At 35.4% G+C, this 17,181-nt stretch overlaps 1 protein-coding gene across 4 annotated transcripts in view; it reads right to left on the bottom strand.

The window, feature by feature from the left end:
• Window positions 1-17,181, bottom strand: part of DACH1 (dachshund family transcription factor 1) — a 352,602-nt gene that overhangs the window by 161,820 nt on the left and 173,601 nt on the right. For all 4 annotated transcript variants that reach the window (XM_058018353.1, XM_058018351.1, XM_058018354.1 and 1 more), the window contains exon 3: window positions 7,796-7,957. In XM_058018353.1, coding sequence (XP_057874336.1) covers window positions 7,796-7,957 — 162 coding nt within the window. The remainder of the gene's footprint in view (window positions 1-7,795; window positions 7,958-17,181) is intronic.

Raw genomic sequence — 17,181 nt, 5'->3', positions numbered from 1 at the left:
CAAACTCTGAGACAAGGGCAATGCATCTCCATGTACATCCCGCTGACACTGCTGATGGAAAAGGACCTATAAAATGCAGTTTTTAAAAACTGCCAGAGTACACAATTTTCTACATGCACGGGCTCAATTTAAGAAAATTTCTTACAGTAGATGCCTGACTTGGGGCCTATGGTTGCCTTTCCATTACCTGGAGAATCGCCAAAAATGCTCCTTTGAACACAGACACATGCAGGCATATAATGTTTACAAATACAGTCTGAGTCTCCAGAAAGACACTTCTTTCCCCTCCTGCCCCAGGATATTTCGATTAAACAAAACCCTCCAAGCATTCAATACTATGAAATAACCTTTAGCACTAAAAATAACTGTTGCCTAGTTCATACAACTCAGAAGCATACACACCAGTCAGAATAGGATGCATATTTTAAATTCTGTCCCAAAAATAAATGCAGCTCTATGTAGTCCTTTGTCCTGCATATGAATGAAAAAACTCTGCATTTCTTAAATATCTATATAACCATAGAGAAAATATTTCTTTGGGTAATATAGCATATTTTCATGTCTGTAACACAGAAAAGAGACACATTTTCATGATGATAATTTAATTATTGTATGACATTGTCACTTATTCCACCAGAGACATTATTTCCTAAAACGGAACTAATAACCCAAAATTTAGTGTTTTCTTTTAAAAAAGTAGCTTCTAATTAATATTTATGATGATCCTGTAGACTATTGTAACTACTTAGTAAAATGAGGTGTGTATTAAACTTATATTTCTTAACATAGCACATCACAATATCAGGTTTTACTATATTTACTGCAGATAACAAGGAACAATGAAACAAAACTGAATGAAAGCTTAACAATTTTGTTAGTTCCCTACAAGGCACGAATAAAAAGAAAAAATGGCCATAACAATAAAGTACACATTTTGAAAATAAATCACATTGGAGATTAAATTATCCAACTATTTATCCAATTAGGATTATCTTTCATGGAACAGGAAATAAAGTAAATGTGATCAAACAATATAAATAGCTTTTTTTTCTCTCTCTTTATCTTGCTGACAAGATAGACTTATTAATTTAGATTTTTCCATGAACTCAATACAGCTTCATAGCAAGCCCAAAGCACAAATGTCACACTGGAAGCTTTTGCTTCTGCAGTTTTAGAAGCCTGCTCTCTAGTATGCTTCATGTAGGTAAAACCACTCTTTTCAGAAGCAGCATACCCATACAATCAGAAAAACTTCAGAGTATATTTATATCTAAATAGTTTTCTGCAAGAACAGCTAAACTTCTCACCTGCTGTTTCTGAAGAGTAAATTTATTTACTTTACTTTTCTATTTCACTGTGCCTCAAGCACTATTTTGCCATGACTGCATCGCTGTCTTGGAAAAGACCTGTTACCTCCTACAAATCTTCAGATCTTATTCCAGAAAATATTAATTGCATGCACTGAGAGTGAGATCCATTCATTTAACTTCCTTTATGTAACTAGAACTCGGTAGTCGCATGACTAAGCACTTGTAAGGTGCAATTTATCTGATCTACTTTTGCCATCTACTTTAGGATGAGATGGATCACCCCTACAAGTGCCTATTGCTGTCTGTTGAGTCTAAGGTGACTCAGATGCAAATGTCTACATTTGTTTCAATGAGCTTCACAGTGAAGATTTAATCTGGATGAGGGAACTGTTACAGCACAACTGACCTTCCAATATGAAATGCTGAATCTTTGCTAATAATTCTCCTAACTTACTAACTGGTGCTCAGGTCATAACAACCAGTTATTGCCTTGTTTAGCAAATTTAACCATCACAATTAAAGTCTACGGAAGCAGATATGCACTAATTATATTCCTGGTTGACAGACAAACATTACATTTTAGCTATAGGATGCAAGATTTTTTTCCCATGACAAGCAAAATTCTAGAAAAAAAAAAGCTTAGTGACCTGATTATAACTAAATGATCTGTTTCTGGTGTTTTGTGTGTTCCCAAAGCACAGTTTTATGAAAGCATGAAATATGATGTGCTCCACATAGCACATTTGTCCTTAAGGCTGTATGATTATGCTTTTGCAAGCACCTAGACAGCACTTTTCACCTACAGATCTCAAACAAATTTACAAAAGTAGATATCTGTCACTGACAAGCATTTGTCTTATGTCCCACGATGTCAAAGTTGCATGCACAGTCTCGTCATTATAAGAAGTGCTATGTATCACACAATAAACACTGACATTCTGCAAAGAATCCTCCTGGTCTGAAGTTACTGTTTAGCTTATTTTCATTTTTGCAATACTTTCAGAAAGGAAACATATCCACCTAGGAATATAATCATTCAGTTTACACTAAGAGAAAAATACATATTAATAATAGTATAAAAGTAAAAAAACAGCCCAGTGTTTAATCTGTTAAACAATAGAAAAATTCTTATGAACTACTGATACTGTCATTGAACTGGAGAGAGTTTGAGAACAAGCTTGCTCTGGCTTTTTCACCCTGTGATTTGGAATCTGCTCACAGTACTGCCAGCTTAACCAAAAAGGATTAACTCTCATATCCAACTGAGAACACAGATAATTCTCAGTAATTGGTAAAAAATGAAGATGAATGGGGCTGAGAGATAAGGAGCAATTAGCTCATCAGCAGTTACAGCTGTGCACTCAATCCGGATCCATCTCTTGAGTCTCGGCCCCTTTTAAAGAACCCAGGCAGAATAAGCACAGGACACCCCCTCCCAAAAAATTGCCATGCCTGCCCATCATTCCTCTGCCTTCCATTTTATTTCCATGCTATACAAAGACACCTGTCATAGCATTCTGTGTAAATTACTACCTCTCCCAGGACCTGTATCTACAGCCAATCTTCTTCTACATTAAAAAAAAAAAAAAAAAAAAAAAAAAAAAAAAAAAAAAGAAGAAAAAAAAAGAAGAAGAAAGAAAAAAAAAACCCCAAACCCAAAACCCGGAAACTAAATGACTACTGTAGACACTTTTAAGTTCCCTGTCAATCGTTTCCAATCGTTTCATTACAGCAGCATCATCTGTTTGAAAATATAAGCAATTCCCTCATCTAATTATAGGGAGGATTTGAGGTTCATTAACATTGCCAAGGCAGAGAATCAGATGTGCAACTGCAGAGCTGTGCTCAGTGGCCTGCATTCTCTGTTTCCTTTTATTTGCTTTTTCAAGGTCTCCAAGACTTTTTCCTGAAACCATAAAAGTATTTCTTTCCCTTAAAATAGACACGTGTGTTTAGAAAAAGGAAATTACTGCATTTTGTACTGTTCTATTATTGGGCAAGGTCACCGGAGAAAAATAATTTCACCTAAATCATTTTGTCTCCGATTCTGGATGAAAAAAAAAATAACAGTATACAAGCAAGCTTTACCTTTGAACAACACATCACAGGAAGCCTTGTATTTGCCTCATAATTTTAAATATTGCAAGGTAATGCAGATGAAGAGGAAACCTAACATGCCAAGAAAATCTCTTTATTTTCAACACATTTTGTGGTTGTTTATGGATTAACAGGCTAGCCAAGTGTAAAATGTTGCCTCGTATTTCCTAACTGTGTTTAGAAATTAAGAACACCAAAGTCTTCATGATTGCTTCACTTCCTTAAAGAAATAATAGCATTTTTTTTGTATGAATGTCTTTTAAACAATGACATTTTCTTGGGACATCTGTTTTGAGATCACATTTTGAATAGATATGAACTCATTTCCTACTAAGCAACTAATTTACTATTGTTGATAGTTGTTTACAAGTTTTATGAGTCATATTTTAGCAAGTGGCAAAGGTCTTAACAAATCCTTTGAGTATTCCCTAAAGTGTATGCACAGTGTTTTCATTATATAAAATGTTTGGGAAGCAAAAGTATACGGACTGTTCTTCACTTCCTACCAAGTTATAGATAGCAAACTCTAGCCCACAAAAATAGCTTTTAAAAGGTATTTATTTTCAAAGGCTTTTATCCTTTGCTGCTGCAGGTTAATGAAGTAGGACAGCAGGGCAGTAAGTACTTAAGCAGCGAGGAAATGATTGAGCTGCTTTACCTATGCATTGCTTCAGAGCATCAGATGGTAAACATACAACTGATCCTAATATCACACTAAGATGCTAATTTGACAAAGAGTAGGACCTCAGCAGTGAAATTTAAAATTTGACCTTGCCAGTCTCTGTCTTTTCATTCTGCAATTAATTTAAAAAACCAAACCAAATTTAAAAAAAAAGAAGAAAAAAAACCACCAAATCCAACAACAGCAACAAAAAAATCCCCAACACAGAGCATAATCTTTCTTTTTCCTTTGCTGCCCTACGGAATTCATTTTTTAGACAAAACCCCAATAATTTATCTATCCTGCATGTTGTATGTAGGATTGCCACTAAAAAGAACCTGGGACATTTTTCCTTCTTATCTGCAATGTAGCTCATATCAGCCAAGCTGTCACAAGACAGTACTTGATATAAACAAGAGATTGCAAAGACATCTCAGTAATCAATATTAGGATGGCTACAGTATGGAAGCCCCAACCACTGCATATCATTTGTCTCAGCATCTATTTCTATGACCAAATGAAGCATTAATTCAAATCATAAATCTATGGTGATTTAAATCTGGGAATGAGCACCTGCCTGCTTTAATGATTTATTTTGTACATTTCAGTAAGCAGGAGATTTGTCCATATGAACTGACAGGTCACCTTCAGATGCCAGTAGCAGACTGTTTATCACCATGCAGACTAGCATCTCATCTTAGCAAGTAAATATTAAACTAAAAGAATCCAATTGATTGTGGATGGGGGAGAAAGGCGTTGCAGCCATATATTTTACTCAGTGTGCTAATACCTCACTCTGATTCCTCTGTAATTTCTTTTTTTTCTTTCCCTTCTAAAATGATAATTCTGGTGGGAGGATGCAAGCTCAAGGTTACCAGCAAAACAGAAAGATATAAAATAATTACTTATTAGTTCATTCACTAACCTTTTGGCCATTGCTTCAAAGGACCAAGTTAATAAATTTGTGTAGCGCTCTGTATAATTATACAATGCTTGACTACAAGAATTACTTCTGTAATTCACATTAAGCATTTGATTAAATCCAAAAAGCAAGACAATTCAGAAGTAAACCTGACCTGTCAATACAATAAGATAAATAAAATAAGGGTCCTTATTTTATTTATCCACCTTTATGTAAGCATTGGAGCACAGGATGGTAAATCCACACCCACCACAATTTCTGCTGCATATGGGCTAGGATGACTCAGTTAAATTTTTAGCCTGGTTGGATCATTTGCTCCTTTTCAGTTTGGTCAGGCACATAAGCTAATTTAAAATGTAAACTAAAATCAGGTTGTTTTCTTTTGTTTTATTCTTTCCTCCTGTCAACATTCAGTAATGTAATATTTCATATTCTTCCCTAGCAAGCTGTAATTTAAAACATTACTGGTATATGGACTTGATAATATTTATTTGAAAATACATAAATAAACACACTCCTGAAAAAATGCAGGAGAAGAAAGTGTACGTACTTACTACAAGCAACACCTTTGAAATATGAGCTCTTGTCAAGATAATACAGTGTGCTAATTTTCAAAAATGCAACTAATAAACAAAGAACTTAACTCTTAATGAACCTAACAATACCCTGACATTAGTAACATAGGAGTCACTTCTCTGATTCCATATGCATGACCAACACTGGACACTAGAAAGGGTTCACTATTAAAAAAAACCAAACAAATAAATCAAATTGCTCTTGAGAAATCCTCTGCATGAAGGGTGCAGCTCAAGACAAGATGCACAGACAAGAAAACTGTATTTTCAGAACCATTCCTCATGCAATGGAGACAACTGGAAAGCTATTCACTCTACTCAGAAGAGCCATTTTTTTCTGTACAAAATTAAGTCAATTCTTCATTCAGTTAAATTGGGAAATTAACTGAAGTTAACAAGTAAGTTAAGGGGCTGAGAGAAAATTTTGACAATGACAATAAATAATCTTGCTTCACTAAGTTTGCCTTACTAAAATAGCTAGAATGTATTTTCTTAAATAGGGAAAATGATTAGGCTGTCTAAGAGCATATTAGTTATCTAAATTTTGCCTAAAACAAGGATTTCAAAATAGATATTTTTCTTTTTTATTCAGAGGAAGTTCAGATATTCCTTCTATCCACTCTTCTACAAATACTCTGTGTGGCTTAGATGCTGATTAATTTTTCCATCCCCATGGATGCACATGTGGTTTATAACTAGAACTGCCAAGCAGAATAGCAGCTCCACAAACCAGTATATTTGAACATTTTATTTCACATAATGGATTCATCTAAGCCTGAAAATCTAAATTAGCTTCTAGTTCTAGTGCACACTCTTTATCTTCTCGGCTTGTACTTACCCTGTTCACCCTTTCTCATTACTTCACTTTTCTCCCAGTGTGCTGGAGGCCAACTGGTCCTTCCACTTCATTTGTACCTATCTCCTCCTCCCAGATTTCAAAGACACCTGCACTCTACCCTCTCTTGTTTTTTCTCCAAGAGAACAATCTTTACACTTGTATTAGAGTAACCGCATATGTTGGTATCTCAGTAATTTAAGACTATTTTCTTCACCATCATAGAAGTATTTTTAAAGCCTTTATTTAAAAGGAAAACAAAACCAATCATATAATCTCCTTGTGCAGTAACGCACACATCTTGTTGCTATTTACAGTAGTATGTACCCAAGTGATCCTGTACTTTGAACTGCAATTCATATTATTTCTAAATAATACCCTACTGATGCCTATTGAACTGTACAGAAACACTGTCCTCAAACATGTATTTATTTATGTTAAGGCTAGTGCATACCCTCTCAGATTAATTCCAAATGTATTTCGAAGATGAAAAACTAAAAAAAAAAAAAAAATCTGGACAAAGGGCCAAAATAAAAACAAAAAGCATATCTGAGGCCATTTAAATCCAGTATACACCAATCTTCCCTGCAGTCTTCTGAATGTACCTCTTGTCATTGAATTTCTGTTGCTGAGTTAATACTGTCTCAACATGATAAAAGGATCCAATACAATGAAATGGCATAACAAAACATTTTACAGCAGACACACACAGATGATTAAAGATTTAATCAACAACAACAAAAGTTATCCTAGCTTTGAAGTATGCTTTAGCAAAACAAATTGTCCAAACAAATGAATAAAGTATACTGAAACAATTTTTTTTTGAAAAAGAACAAGAGTTGCTGATGGCTGCTTAAGAAATGGAAAAAAATGTTAACTACATTTTAAGAACGTGTTTATTAAAATAAAATATGATAGGAACTGCAGAGCATGGCAGAATTTATTGTGTATGTATGTTTTCCTTTTGTCACAGGGCACATGAAAGTATGAAATATTTTGCTTTCAAGCTTGTGTTCTGAATTACCTAAAGTCAATACCCAGCACACTGAGCAGGAGACATTGTTAAATTTCACTTTGACACCATCATCTGTCACTCCACCTGTACTTTGAAAAATGAACTCTAAGCAATCAAACCACTTTCTTTCATGGAAAATATTAACTGGAGTCTGTAAAAGTAGCCTGTGAAGAAAAGAATGTTTTTGTAATAGTAACAACAACACTGAATGGTGTGTAAAGGTCAGGTACAAAATAAAACTGAAAACATTAAGAAAAGGAAAACAAATATGCAACTTTTTACACCAAATCAAAGCTTCAGAAGGAAGTTCAGAAAGATTACCATTTCAATAAAATATCTCAGTATTATGGACATATATTAATGCTATATCTGAAACTTACCAACGCTTGAATTCAGATCTCCATTTTCAGAGTCTGCTCCATGCTGGTTATTATTTGCATGATAGTTGGACATAGCTTCCAATTTGATTTTTTTCACTTTCATTGCTTCTGCTATGGCAGCATTGGTGGCAGCTGCTGCTGCTGCAGCTGCTGCTGTCAGACCTGCAAAGAAGTATAAAAAAAATTTAATATTCATTATTCTGTGAGTCTCCATTATTGTAGGGACTGTTATTATTCCTTCATGCTTGTTACATAAGAACAGAGAGCACTGCAGAGTTTTATTCTTCTTATTGGCTTTGAAAACTATCAACTTTTTCAAGTAAAATATTTCACACTGTATTTAGATAATTACTCCTATACATTCATCTAAACTTTAACTTGGTGTCCAGTAAGTGCTTTCATAATAAAATCACAACTAGATGCAGCTACAAACAGATGCAGTCAAAAATCTAATTTAGCTTCAAAATGGTGTCCTATCTCACTATGAATAGGTGAGTAACCATACTTAGAAAAAATTTCCCATCAGATCTTTAATTTTAGTAATGCTAAAGAAAAGAGAAGTAACAGGTCTATAATTTCTATTTATGAGTAAAAGATTATAGAACTCAGGCATTTCTCATTTCACACATAATAGCAAGGAGATGTAGTTTTTCTAGGAAGCATTTCTAGAAAAAAATAATGCAGAACATTATTCTGCTCTCCTCAGACTGTAAGGCATTAAAGTATTTATCAATGAGAAGAGGAAGTACTAACCCATTTAATACCAATCCCAAAATCACCTACAGGCAATTCAAGTGCTCTTCCTACCAAACCAAGTTTCTGCCATCCATCCATACAACAATGTTCTACAAACCCAGAAAAATTTCTCTCTGTCAAGAGCAACTGGAGAACCGGTCCAGTTCTCCAGTTGCCTTCAAAAGTCAAAATTAGACACAGCCTTTAATCAAAGTCACAAGCATCAGTTTTTGCCCTCTGTCCCGAGGCAGGGCAATTCTCCTGTGGTGCCCAAGCCCTGCTGCTGCCCACCCAGATCCCTCTGCCCCAGCCTGGATGGCAGCAGAGAGAGGACAGTGTCAAAGCTTCACAAGAGCTGCCTCCCCACCACGGCTGATGCAGGGGGCAGAGATGGAAATGACAGAGAACTAAACCTAAGAAGCAAAAGAGAAGGCAACAAAGCAGGTTAGTTTAATGCATTGACTCACTCTCAGCCCTCAGCCTGTGATGCCACGTGACGAGAACAGACCCTCGGTCATTTTGAATCAAGATTCTTGCCCTGAATGTGGAGAAGGCTTGAAAAACTCCATGTAATTAGTTTAAAGGTGCCTGCTTGTCTGATTTTCAGCTACTCTGAGAGGTGTGAAGTGTCCTATGGATCTCAAGAGGAACTAACGCCACAATTTACTATTCTAAGGCTGCTGTCTAGCATAGGAAGAGTGCAATTTAGCAGGAAAGACCAAATAAGCAAATAATCCCAGGCCGCTGAGGTAAATATTGCTAGCACCATTGCTTCGCAGGGTCCCTTGTTGTCTCCTTTGACTCCTTACATGGAAAACAAGCTCACTTTTGCCATGTTTTTGGCTAGCGATGGGGAGGGACAGAAGGCAAATTCCAGCAGGGAAAAAGCAGAAGGTGAGCAGACATCAGGATATCTATGAGGTGGCATAAGAGGTGCCTTTGAATATATTGTTGCTTGACTGAAGGTTGTTTTCCCTGATTGCTTTGCATGACCACATAAAGATTAGCAAACAGTTCCAGCCTCCCGACCCTCCTCACAGGCTGACTCCTAACACCTCCAAGTGTAATGAGAATTACTGACCAAGTGATAATTACAGATCAATATTCTTTACGAAAGTGCTGTTTCAGGTAGAAGATGTACAAAGGCCAAAAATAAATGAGAAGATGAATAAATATGAGGGTTTACTTTTATTTTAGCTTCTGCTACTATCACAAATTGTGCATGTTCTGATCTTAAAAAGGTATTGACAATAACATGGATTGCTTCCAATTATATTTTTACCTTAGAGGAAGGATATGAAGCCATACATTATACAAATTTGGTTACAGTCCCTAAATTTGGCCACAGAAAAAGGGATGGTGCACCTCTGAACTTTGGTTTGCATCCGGTGCTCATTAAACAACACAATAACCTATACTTCCTTTTTTAATATATGTATACATCCCTGAAAAGCTAAACCTAGCATTTTTAAAGAACAATTATTTGGAGGAATATCCTGGTACATTATATTCAATGACTACAACAGCAGGCCACAAATTCTTCGTTGCCTTTACACCAGCAGTTTTAAAGTGCTTTCAAGTACTGGGGTAAATTACATACTAAAGAGATACTGGACTCGTGACACCACCTGCAATTATTTTCTTTCTCATTGGAATAATGACCTGGATGCAGAATTCCTGAAATAAAAATCCTCTTTTGCTACAAAATTTGCAAAAAAAAAAGAGTATGCTCTTTGGATGGGGACTGAGAAACTAAAATACAAATTGCCTAGTTCTGTAGTTAGAGTTTTGCAAGATAATGTTTGTGGCAAAAAAAATGATAATTTTAAACAGTAGGAATTAAACTTATAATTTCATTCCTTCTCTTACAATCACAGAAGTGACTGAAATTATTTCAGTTTTCTATATAGCAATTAATGGAAACCATGCAAATCTGAAATGTGTGTAAACACTGGTGAAAGTAAGGAGGGAAATGGAAGGAATAATGCTCAGAACTCTAGCTTAATGGTGGTCCTTACAGCAATTCCAGTCTACAGCACAGTTTCTCCTTTAGTGCTGCTTTTTCCTATCCCCTGAGCAAGTGCCAAGGGAGGCCCAAAGCCAGTTATCAGAGCCACTTGCTTTATAATCACTGGTGCACTGTGGTGTACCAGAACTTCAGCACAGGGCCCCAACTTATCTTTCATAACTCACTAGTATAGGCAGGCAAATATATTATAAGCAGAAGTTAATACACCACTATGTATCTATATTTATATTTTAAAATACTAAGTTGTAAAGTCCCAGTATGGGTACATACACAGGGAAATACCTGGGATTTAAAAAAAATTATTATTTGAAAAAGCTGTTTGTTGTAAACATTATTTAACATCAATTTACTCTTACAATAAGTAGCCAAGGAATTTCCAAGGTGCACATTTCTCTACACTACAGAAATGTTACTTCAAAAATGAGATAACTAAATGTAACCTACAAAGTCAACTGAAATGAAAGAAATAAGGATCACACTGAATAGCCACGTAGGTATCTTTTGTTCTTTACAAATATTTACTTGAACAGTTAAAAATTATTCAGGCCAAAATATTCAGTGGATTAAAGGCAATGGTAGTTGTCATTAATATTCTGAAATTGATAAGTTGTTTATGTCTGGCATTCTTCCTGCTGATTATGCAGTGAGACAGGCAGCTTTATAAATATCTCATCACTCCATCGTCACACAAATTTCATCGACAGTGCTCATGCACAGCTATTAGCAATATGAATCTAACCATTACAAGAGGAATGAAAATCGAACATGTGGCATTAATACGCAGTCCTGGTTCCTAACCATCTGATAGGCAGATGGTGTAAAGCGGATTCTCCAGCTGAAATGAAGGGGCACATCATTTAAAACCTTGTTTGCATTCTAACTGATATCAGTGCCATATTGATATACATGATACATCATGGCAGTATTTGAACAATCTAGTTTGTTTCAGTCATAAATGTTTACAGCCTTGTTTTTTATCTTTAGAAGCATGTTCTGAGGAGCGTATTTTTAATTTATGAAACCTATTGTTTACTTCTGTTGAACCAGAAGATTAGCAAAGAGCAGGAATATTAAATTACCACAACCACAGCAGTATAACTAAGATGGATGAATAAAGTATGGTTTTTCAATATGTTTGTAAAGGAATTAAAAAATTAGCCTAGACATTTTATGCATTAAATACATTTATTCATTTAAACCTTACAGCTTTTTTCCCATGTGACATACTTAGAACTTTAATGCTTTATAAAGCCATTCATTTAAATCTCTTACTGCGTGCAATTAATCTTGCCCAACAATTTAATTCAAAAGGCAAAACATCAGAAAGTAAAGTTCGATTCAACCATCACGCTTCTGAAGTAATCTCCGTATTGCTGACAGTTCCTATAGACTCATCAGCAAAAGTCTGTTCAAGGTGTCTTGCAGGAGCAGTATGAATTTGAATTACAGCTCAATTGAACGCTCGCCAAGCCTTAGCAGGAACTCAGGAACAAGAAGCAGAACACCAAAAGAGAGCGTGAAGGATCCTTTCCTACTAAGACCTTCTCTCTTCTGTCACTAGATTACTTTGGCCTGTTGGGTGTGTTTGTAGCTGTTAATTATGTTAATAAAGTTGCAGCCTGCTGTCTCTGCCAAATATAATCATAAGCTTTCTCCTGCCAAGTCCTGATCTAATTTACACCCGTGCAACTCTACTGAAGTCAGAATTTCGTGGGTGAGAATGAGACCAGAAGTATACCCAGTATGTGTGGTCTCTAACTGAGAAATGAGTGAATGAAACAGAAAACAATGACAAGAAAACCACAGCATCTTCAGAAAACAATTCTGTTCTAAAAGCAAAGTCCCCAAGAGAGCTGTCATATATCATGACAGGTTTTCGAAACGTACACGAATTACTGGTGGGCACTAAATCACATCCAGGGCTTCTGCCTTCCAACAAATAGTATTGCCTGCCTGCCTTAAGAGAAAGCTCTTAAAACTTTCAGTTTTGATGGGGTGAACAGCTTACAACACATCCTATTTGTGAAGCAAAATAGAAAAGGACCTGTGAATGGAACTTTTTCAGACTTGAATATGTCTCAAAACATACATTTTTTAATTGCATCCCTAAACTTCATCCTGGGACAAATTACAGAATTATTTAAATAATTGATCTTAATTCACTTTTAACTTCTTTCGCATAATTATGCCTAAGAACAATAACAATTCCTAATAGTCATTCCAATAATTTCCTTGATGCAACTGTTAGCTTCTATTATATTTTATTTTATATATGTCTATATACATATATTTATGGCTACTTACAAAATTCAGTAACATGCATATTTACATAAGCTCCTTCTTTAGGACTTTTGCAACATTTTCAAGAAACTTTACCTTTGTCATCACAGAACAGGCAGAAAACCAAAATACAACTGTCAGCAGTGTGTTACATTTAACTTAATTTATTTGCGGGAAAGTTCATTTTGCAGAAACGCTTTACTCATTGCATGGGAGGAGTTCCAAATCTCATCTCAATTCTGCAAGAACTCCTTTCAATATTTCAAATTAATGCTTAATCCTTTTGCCTGGAGTTTATTTCAATGGTACTGACTTGAAAAAAATGCAAGCCCTTTCTTGATTTAATACCAGATTTCATATTGTGGTTCTTACTTTTGCAGGATTCCTACTAAAATCTGAAAAAAATCTGCCTCAGAAAGAAAGGCAGGGTTACCTCCTAGGACCTGACCCCGATCACTGTAGGTTATTGCACTGGTTTCACGGGTTTCAGCAGTCCAGGTACAAGTTTTTGGTAGCTTATTACACTGCTGCCTAGTCATTTCAAATGAAATAGGATCCTAACCTTAGTCTCTGATCTAATGGGTGTTTTATATAGTGTGATACATAAAACAAGAAGGGGAAAGCAATCTGCAGGAGGACAGAGGTCTGAGTACATAGACTGGATTGCAAAAAGGAGAACGTCACCATAATGTTCCGCTAAAATATACTGAGTTTCACTAAAAGAATTCTTTATGTATAATGTATGCCCAGAATCTCACAGTTATCCAGAAACCTTATTTTTGCTAAGCTGCCTGCATTGATACAACATAACAAGCTCGGTATATCCTAAAAATTTCATTACATGTTATTTTGGGATAATCAAAAAAATCCTTGTCTGGTCCCTGTCCCCACAGCTATATTTTCCTGATCAATTTGAGTGGTTCAGCATAAACTGCTCATCTAGATAATTTTTTTTGTGTCTCTTAAAGGCCTATTATTAAAGGTATCATATTAGTGAAAAAAAAAAAAAAAAACAAAAAACAAACAACTGCACTTCAAATATTGCTAAAGAAGGAGTACTTGAAAAAAAAATCATCCATGGTTTAGACTGGTGCAACTAAACTGAAGCTGACAGTCTTGCACTGGGAGAAAACCAGTATATGTGAAGCTCAAACCATCTGTTGTTCATCAGTCTAATCAGACCTTTTTCCTGTAACTACTCCTAACTTGCAATATGAATTTTGAGGCCTGGGTATAGCATTTAGGATAAACAAGCAAAAGACGTAAATTTCCACAGCAAGGCTGGAAACTAAAAATCTTTCTCATTGAGATGTGTCCTCCACAATTAATAACATTGTTGCAGAAATAAAACATTGATGTGGAAAGCAGCAGCGTCCTTTTGTTTTAGTAACACTGCATTTTTTTAAATAGATCTGCTAGCAGGTCGAATAATGCTTCAAAAATGTGCAAATGGAATTATTTTATCACTAATATTTGCCATTTATAGAATTGACCGACTTACATTTTGTCAAGTTATTCCTTCTAGTGGATGTATTCCTTTGTACTGAGGAGTTAAAAGTGAAATCACAAAGTGCATTTCAAATACCACAAGAAATTACTAACTGCTACAGCTTCATGGGGCTTTGTAATCTGTGAATTTATTATAGGCTTGGTGCAATTGTGACAGAATTAAACAATGTATGTTGCATAACTGCCTGGCTATACTGCAGTTTTCAGCGACAATTTAAAATCCTACTGGAATGCACACAGCCACAATACAATACAATTAAGAGAGAACATTCTTTCTTAAACAACAGTCATCTTTTCAAAAGCAATAGATTCTCAGTTCTCATTCAGTCTGTTGCATTATTCATTTCATGTGCAACCTCATGCTGGACCATAAATTGTTACTTTATCTAATCAAAGGCGACTTAACTCCACAGAAGGTCAAAGGTTTAATTTTGTGAAGTATTATCTTACACTATGAGTTTAACGGAAAAATAGAAGAAGAAAAACAGCCAAGAAACTGGTAATAAATGAACCTTTATTGCCTCAGGCACTGGCCTAGTTAATAAACTTTCATTGAAGGTTTCTTTCAACTGTTATGGACAATGAGGTAAAAAAAATCTTAAATTACAGCCATGTGTGACTTTTAAAGCAGGCATTCTTTTTTATCTCAACCTTCCCAGCTTAGGAAAAAGACAAAGAGATTGTCTTCAATTTCTTAACCAAAAATGTATGCTTCTAAACAGATGAAAAAGTGCAGATCAAGCCTTTTAAAAGCAGAGGTCAGCTTTGAACAATATAAAAAAATACTTTTCCTTAAGTGCCAAATCCTGATCCACAATCTCTTTAACCAAATACCATGCAGTTTTCAAAAAAAAAAAAAAAAAAAAGATATGTGGGAAAGCAAAACATATATGTACTGACAATATATTATGCTAACAATGATGGTTGGTTCCTGAAAGACTTTCTGTTTTACATTTGCATTGCTAGAGTTCAATAATTGCTCTTCTTTAAGAGAATGACTTATTATGGGAACAACATCCCTGCACTTTTTACAAATAGAAGCTCTTTTCTTCTTTTCATGTGTATTATCTCATACTCTCACAATACTATTCTTGCTGTTAGGAGAAATTAAAAGGTTTAACATAATGACAGTTACTGGTGGTTATTGGTGTTCTGTGAATTTTCTTCATTTAATGTTCTTAGATTTTGCTAACTACAATGTCTTTTATTGACATACTCTTTGGGACCAGCTTAGAGAAGTGTATTACAGTTGATGTTATACCGTCAAAAACAACAAGAAGACGAGGAGTATTTTAAAAAACTTAAGCCTTTAACTTAAGTCTAATTTATAACTAGATGGACACAACTAATTGTAACAGTGCTATAATTCAAAAATACTGAAAAGACGTGTTCGTGCCTGTAACAGCAGTAATGTAGCTAAATGCTCATAATCTTTCAACCAGCAGGAGCTTTTGTAGTTTTTTTTATAAACCTAATCCACAGCTTGACACAGATCCTGGGGTAATGGCACACAGTTCTTTGATTAAACTAATATCTAAGCACTGCTGAGGCAGTCTGATGGCCCCGTGGAAGTGTTTCCCTACAAGCTCCAAACTCAGCCTTGCAAACAGAACTGCCAAAGTCTTTCCCACAGATCCACCGTAGTCCACGTGCCTAACCATGTGAGTGAAATTTAACTTATCCAGGTGTGTAAGTATTTGTGGCACCAGAACAAGATCAGAATAAAATCAGATTTTAGCTGTGGACCCCAATGGCATAATTTTAGCTTTGATAGCCTTCTGGTGGAATGGATGTGTTCCCAGAGGGACCTGTTCTCTGCACTGAGTCCACACACTGAAGAAACAGCCCACTAATACTTAGGTGACGTGTTATCAAAGCCTTCATGGATTTGGTCCTCAAGCAACACTTTTGCCCAAAGAAAGAAAGATTTGATTCTCACTTCTGGTGCCCAAGAATAGTCAGTTACAGACTTATTTCAGGCTCCTGTCAACCTCAGGAAGTGAAAACAGCATTATTCCTACACATGAAAAGAGAAAGCAAGAAATTCAGGGCTTTAGCTAAGATGAAATATCACAGCTGCTGATTAGAGCAGTAGACTTGCAATAAATGTCTAAAATACATATTTCAAGATACTTTAAATAAAGTTTCCATTGGTTTATTCTTTAATAAAGTTAAAATAAATTACACATATTAAAAAACCTAAAATGTCTTTAAAGAGCAATTTTGATCCTGTTTTGTCATATTTAGCTTTAAAGTAGAGATTGTTTTGAATTCTCTTGCCCCTAAAAAGAAACTTTTATAATACAATATACATTAACAAATTCTATAACTGCTTTTTGATTATCTCTCTCTATTTGCAGTGTGCAAAGCAGGTTGTGACAAGCATTAGAAAAACAGAAGTCAATGTAACGGTGGGGAAAAGTTCCAGAAATCCACTGGTTATTTCAAGACATATGTACTCTTGTTTTAACACAGCAAGTTGAGTATGAGAATTTTCACATTTCTGAATGTAAAGAATTCACCTGTAAGGGTCAGGAGAGTCCTCTCTCTCTCTTTACTCTTTTATTCACTAGAAGTGTTGTAACTTCAAGAGCTGCACTGTGGCTTTGGGGCTCTTTTTTTTTCACTTTTGCTTTTTCTTTTCTTTTTTAAGTTTCGTCAGATCCATTATGCATTACTCTGTGCCAGAGGCAAGGCATGGGGCTAAATGTACTGTTAGAGCACAGTGATAGCAGAGTTTGTACTGTGATGCAGAACTGTGATACTGTACAAAGTAGCTGTGATAATGACTCACAGGTAACACTGCGCAGTCCTTTTTTCAGATGAAAAGGCA

The sequence above is a fragment of the Melospiza georgiana genome, chromosome 2, assembly GCF_028018845.1.
Source record: "Melospiza georgiana isolate bMelGeo1 chromosome 2, bMelGeo1.pri, whole genome shotgun sequence".
Classification (NCBI taxonomy): Eukaryota; Metazoa; Chordata; class Aves; order Passeriformes; family Passerellidae; genus Melospiza; species Melospiza georgiana.
The sequence above is the reverse complement of the archived record's forward strand: the minus strand, read 5'-3'. Positions and strand labels throughout refer to the sequence as shown.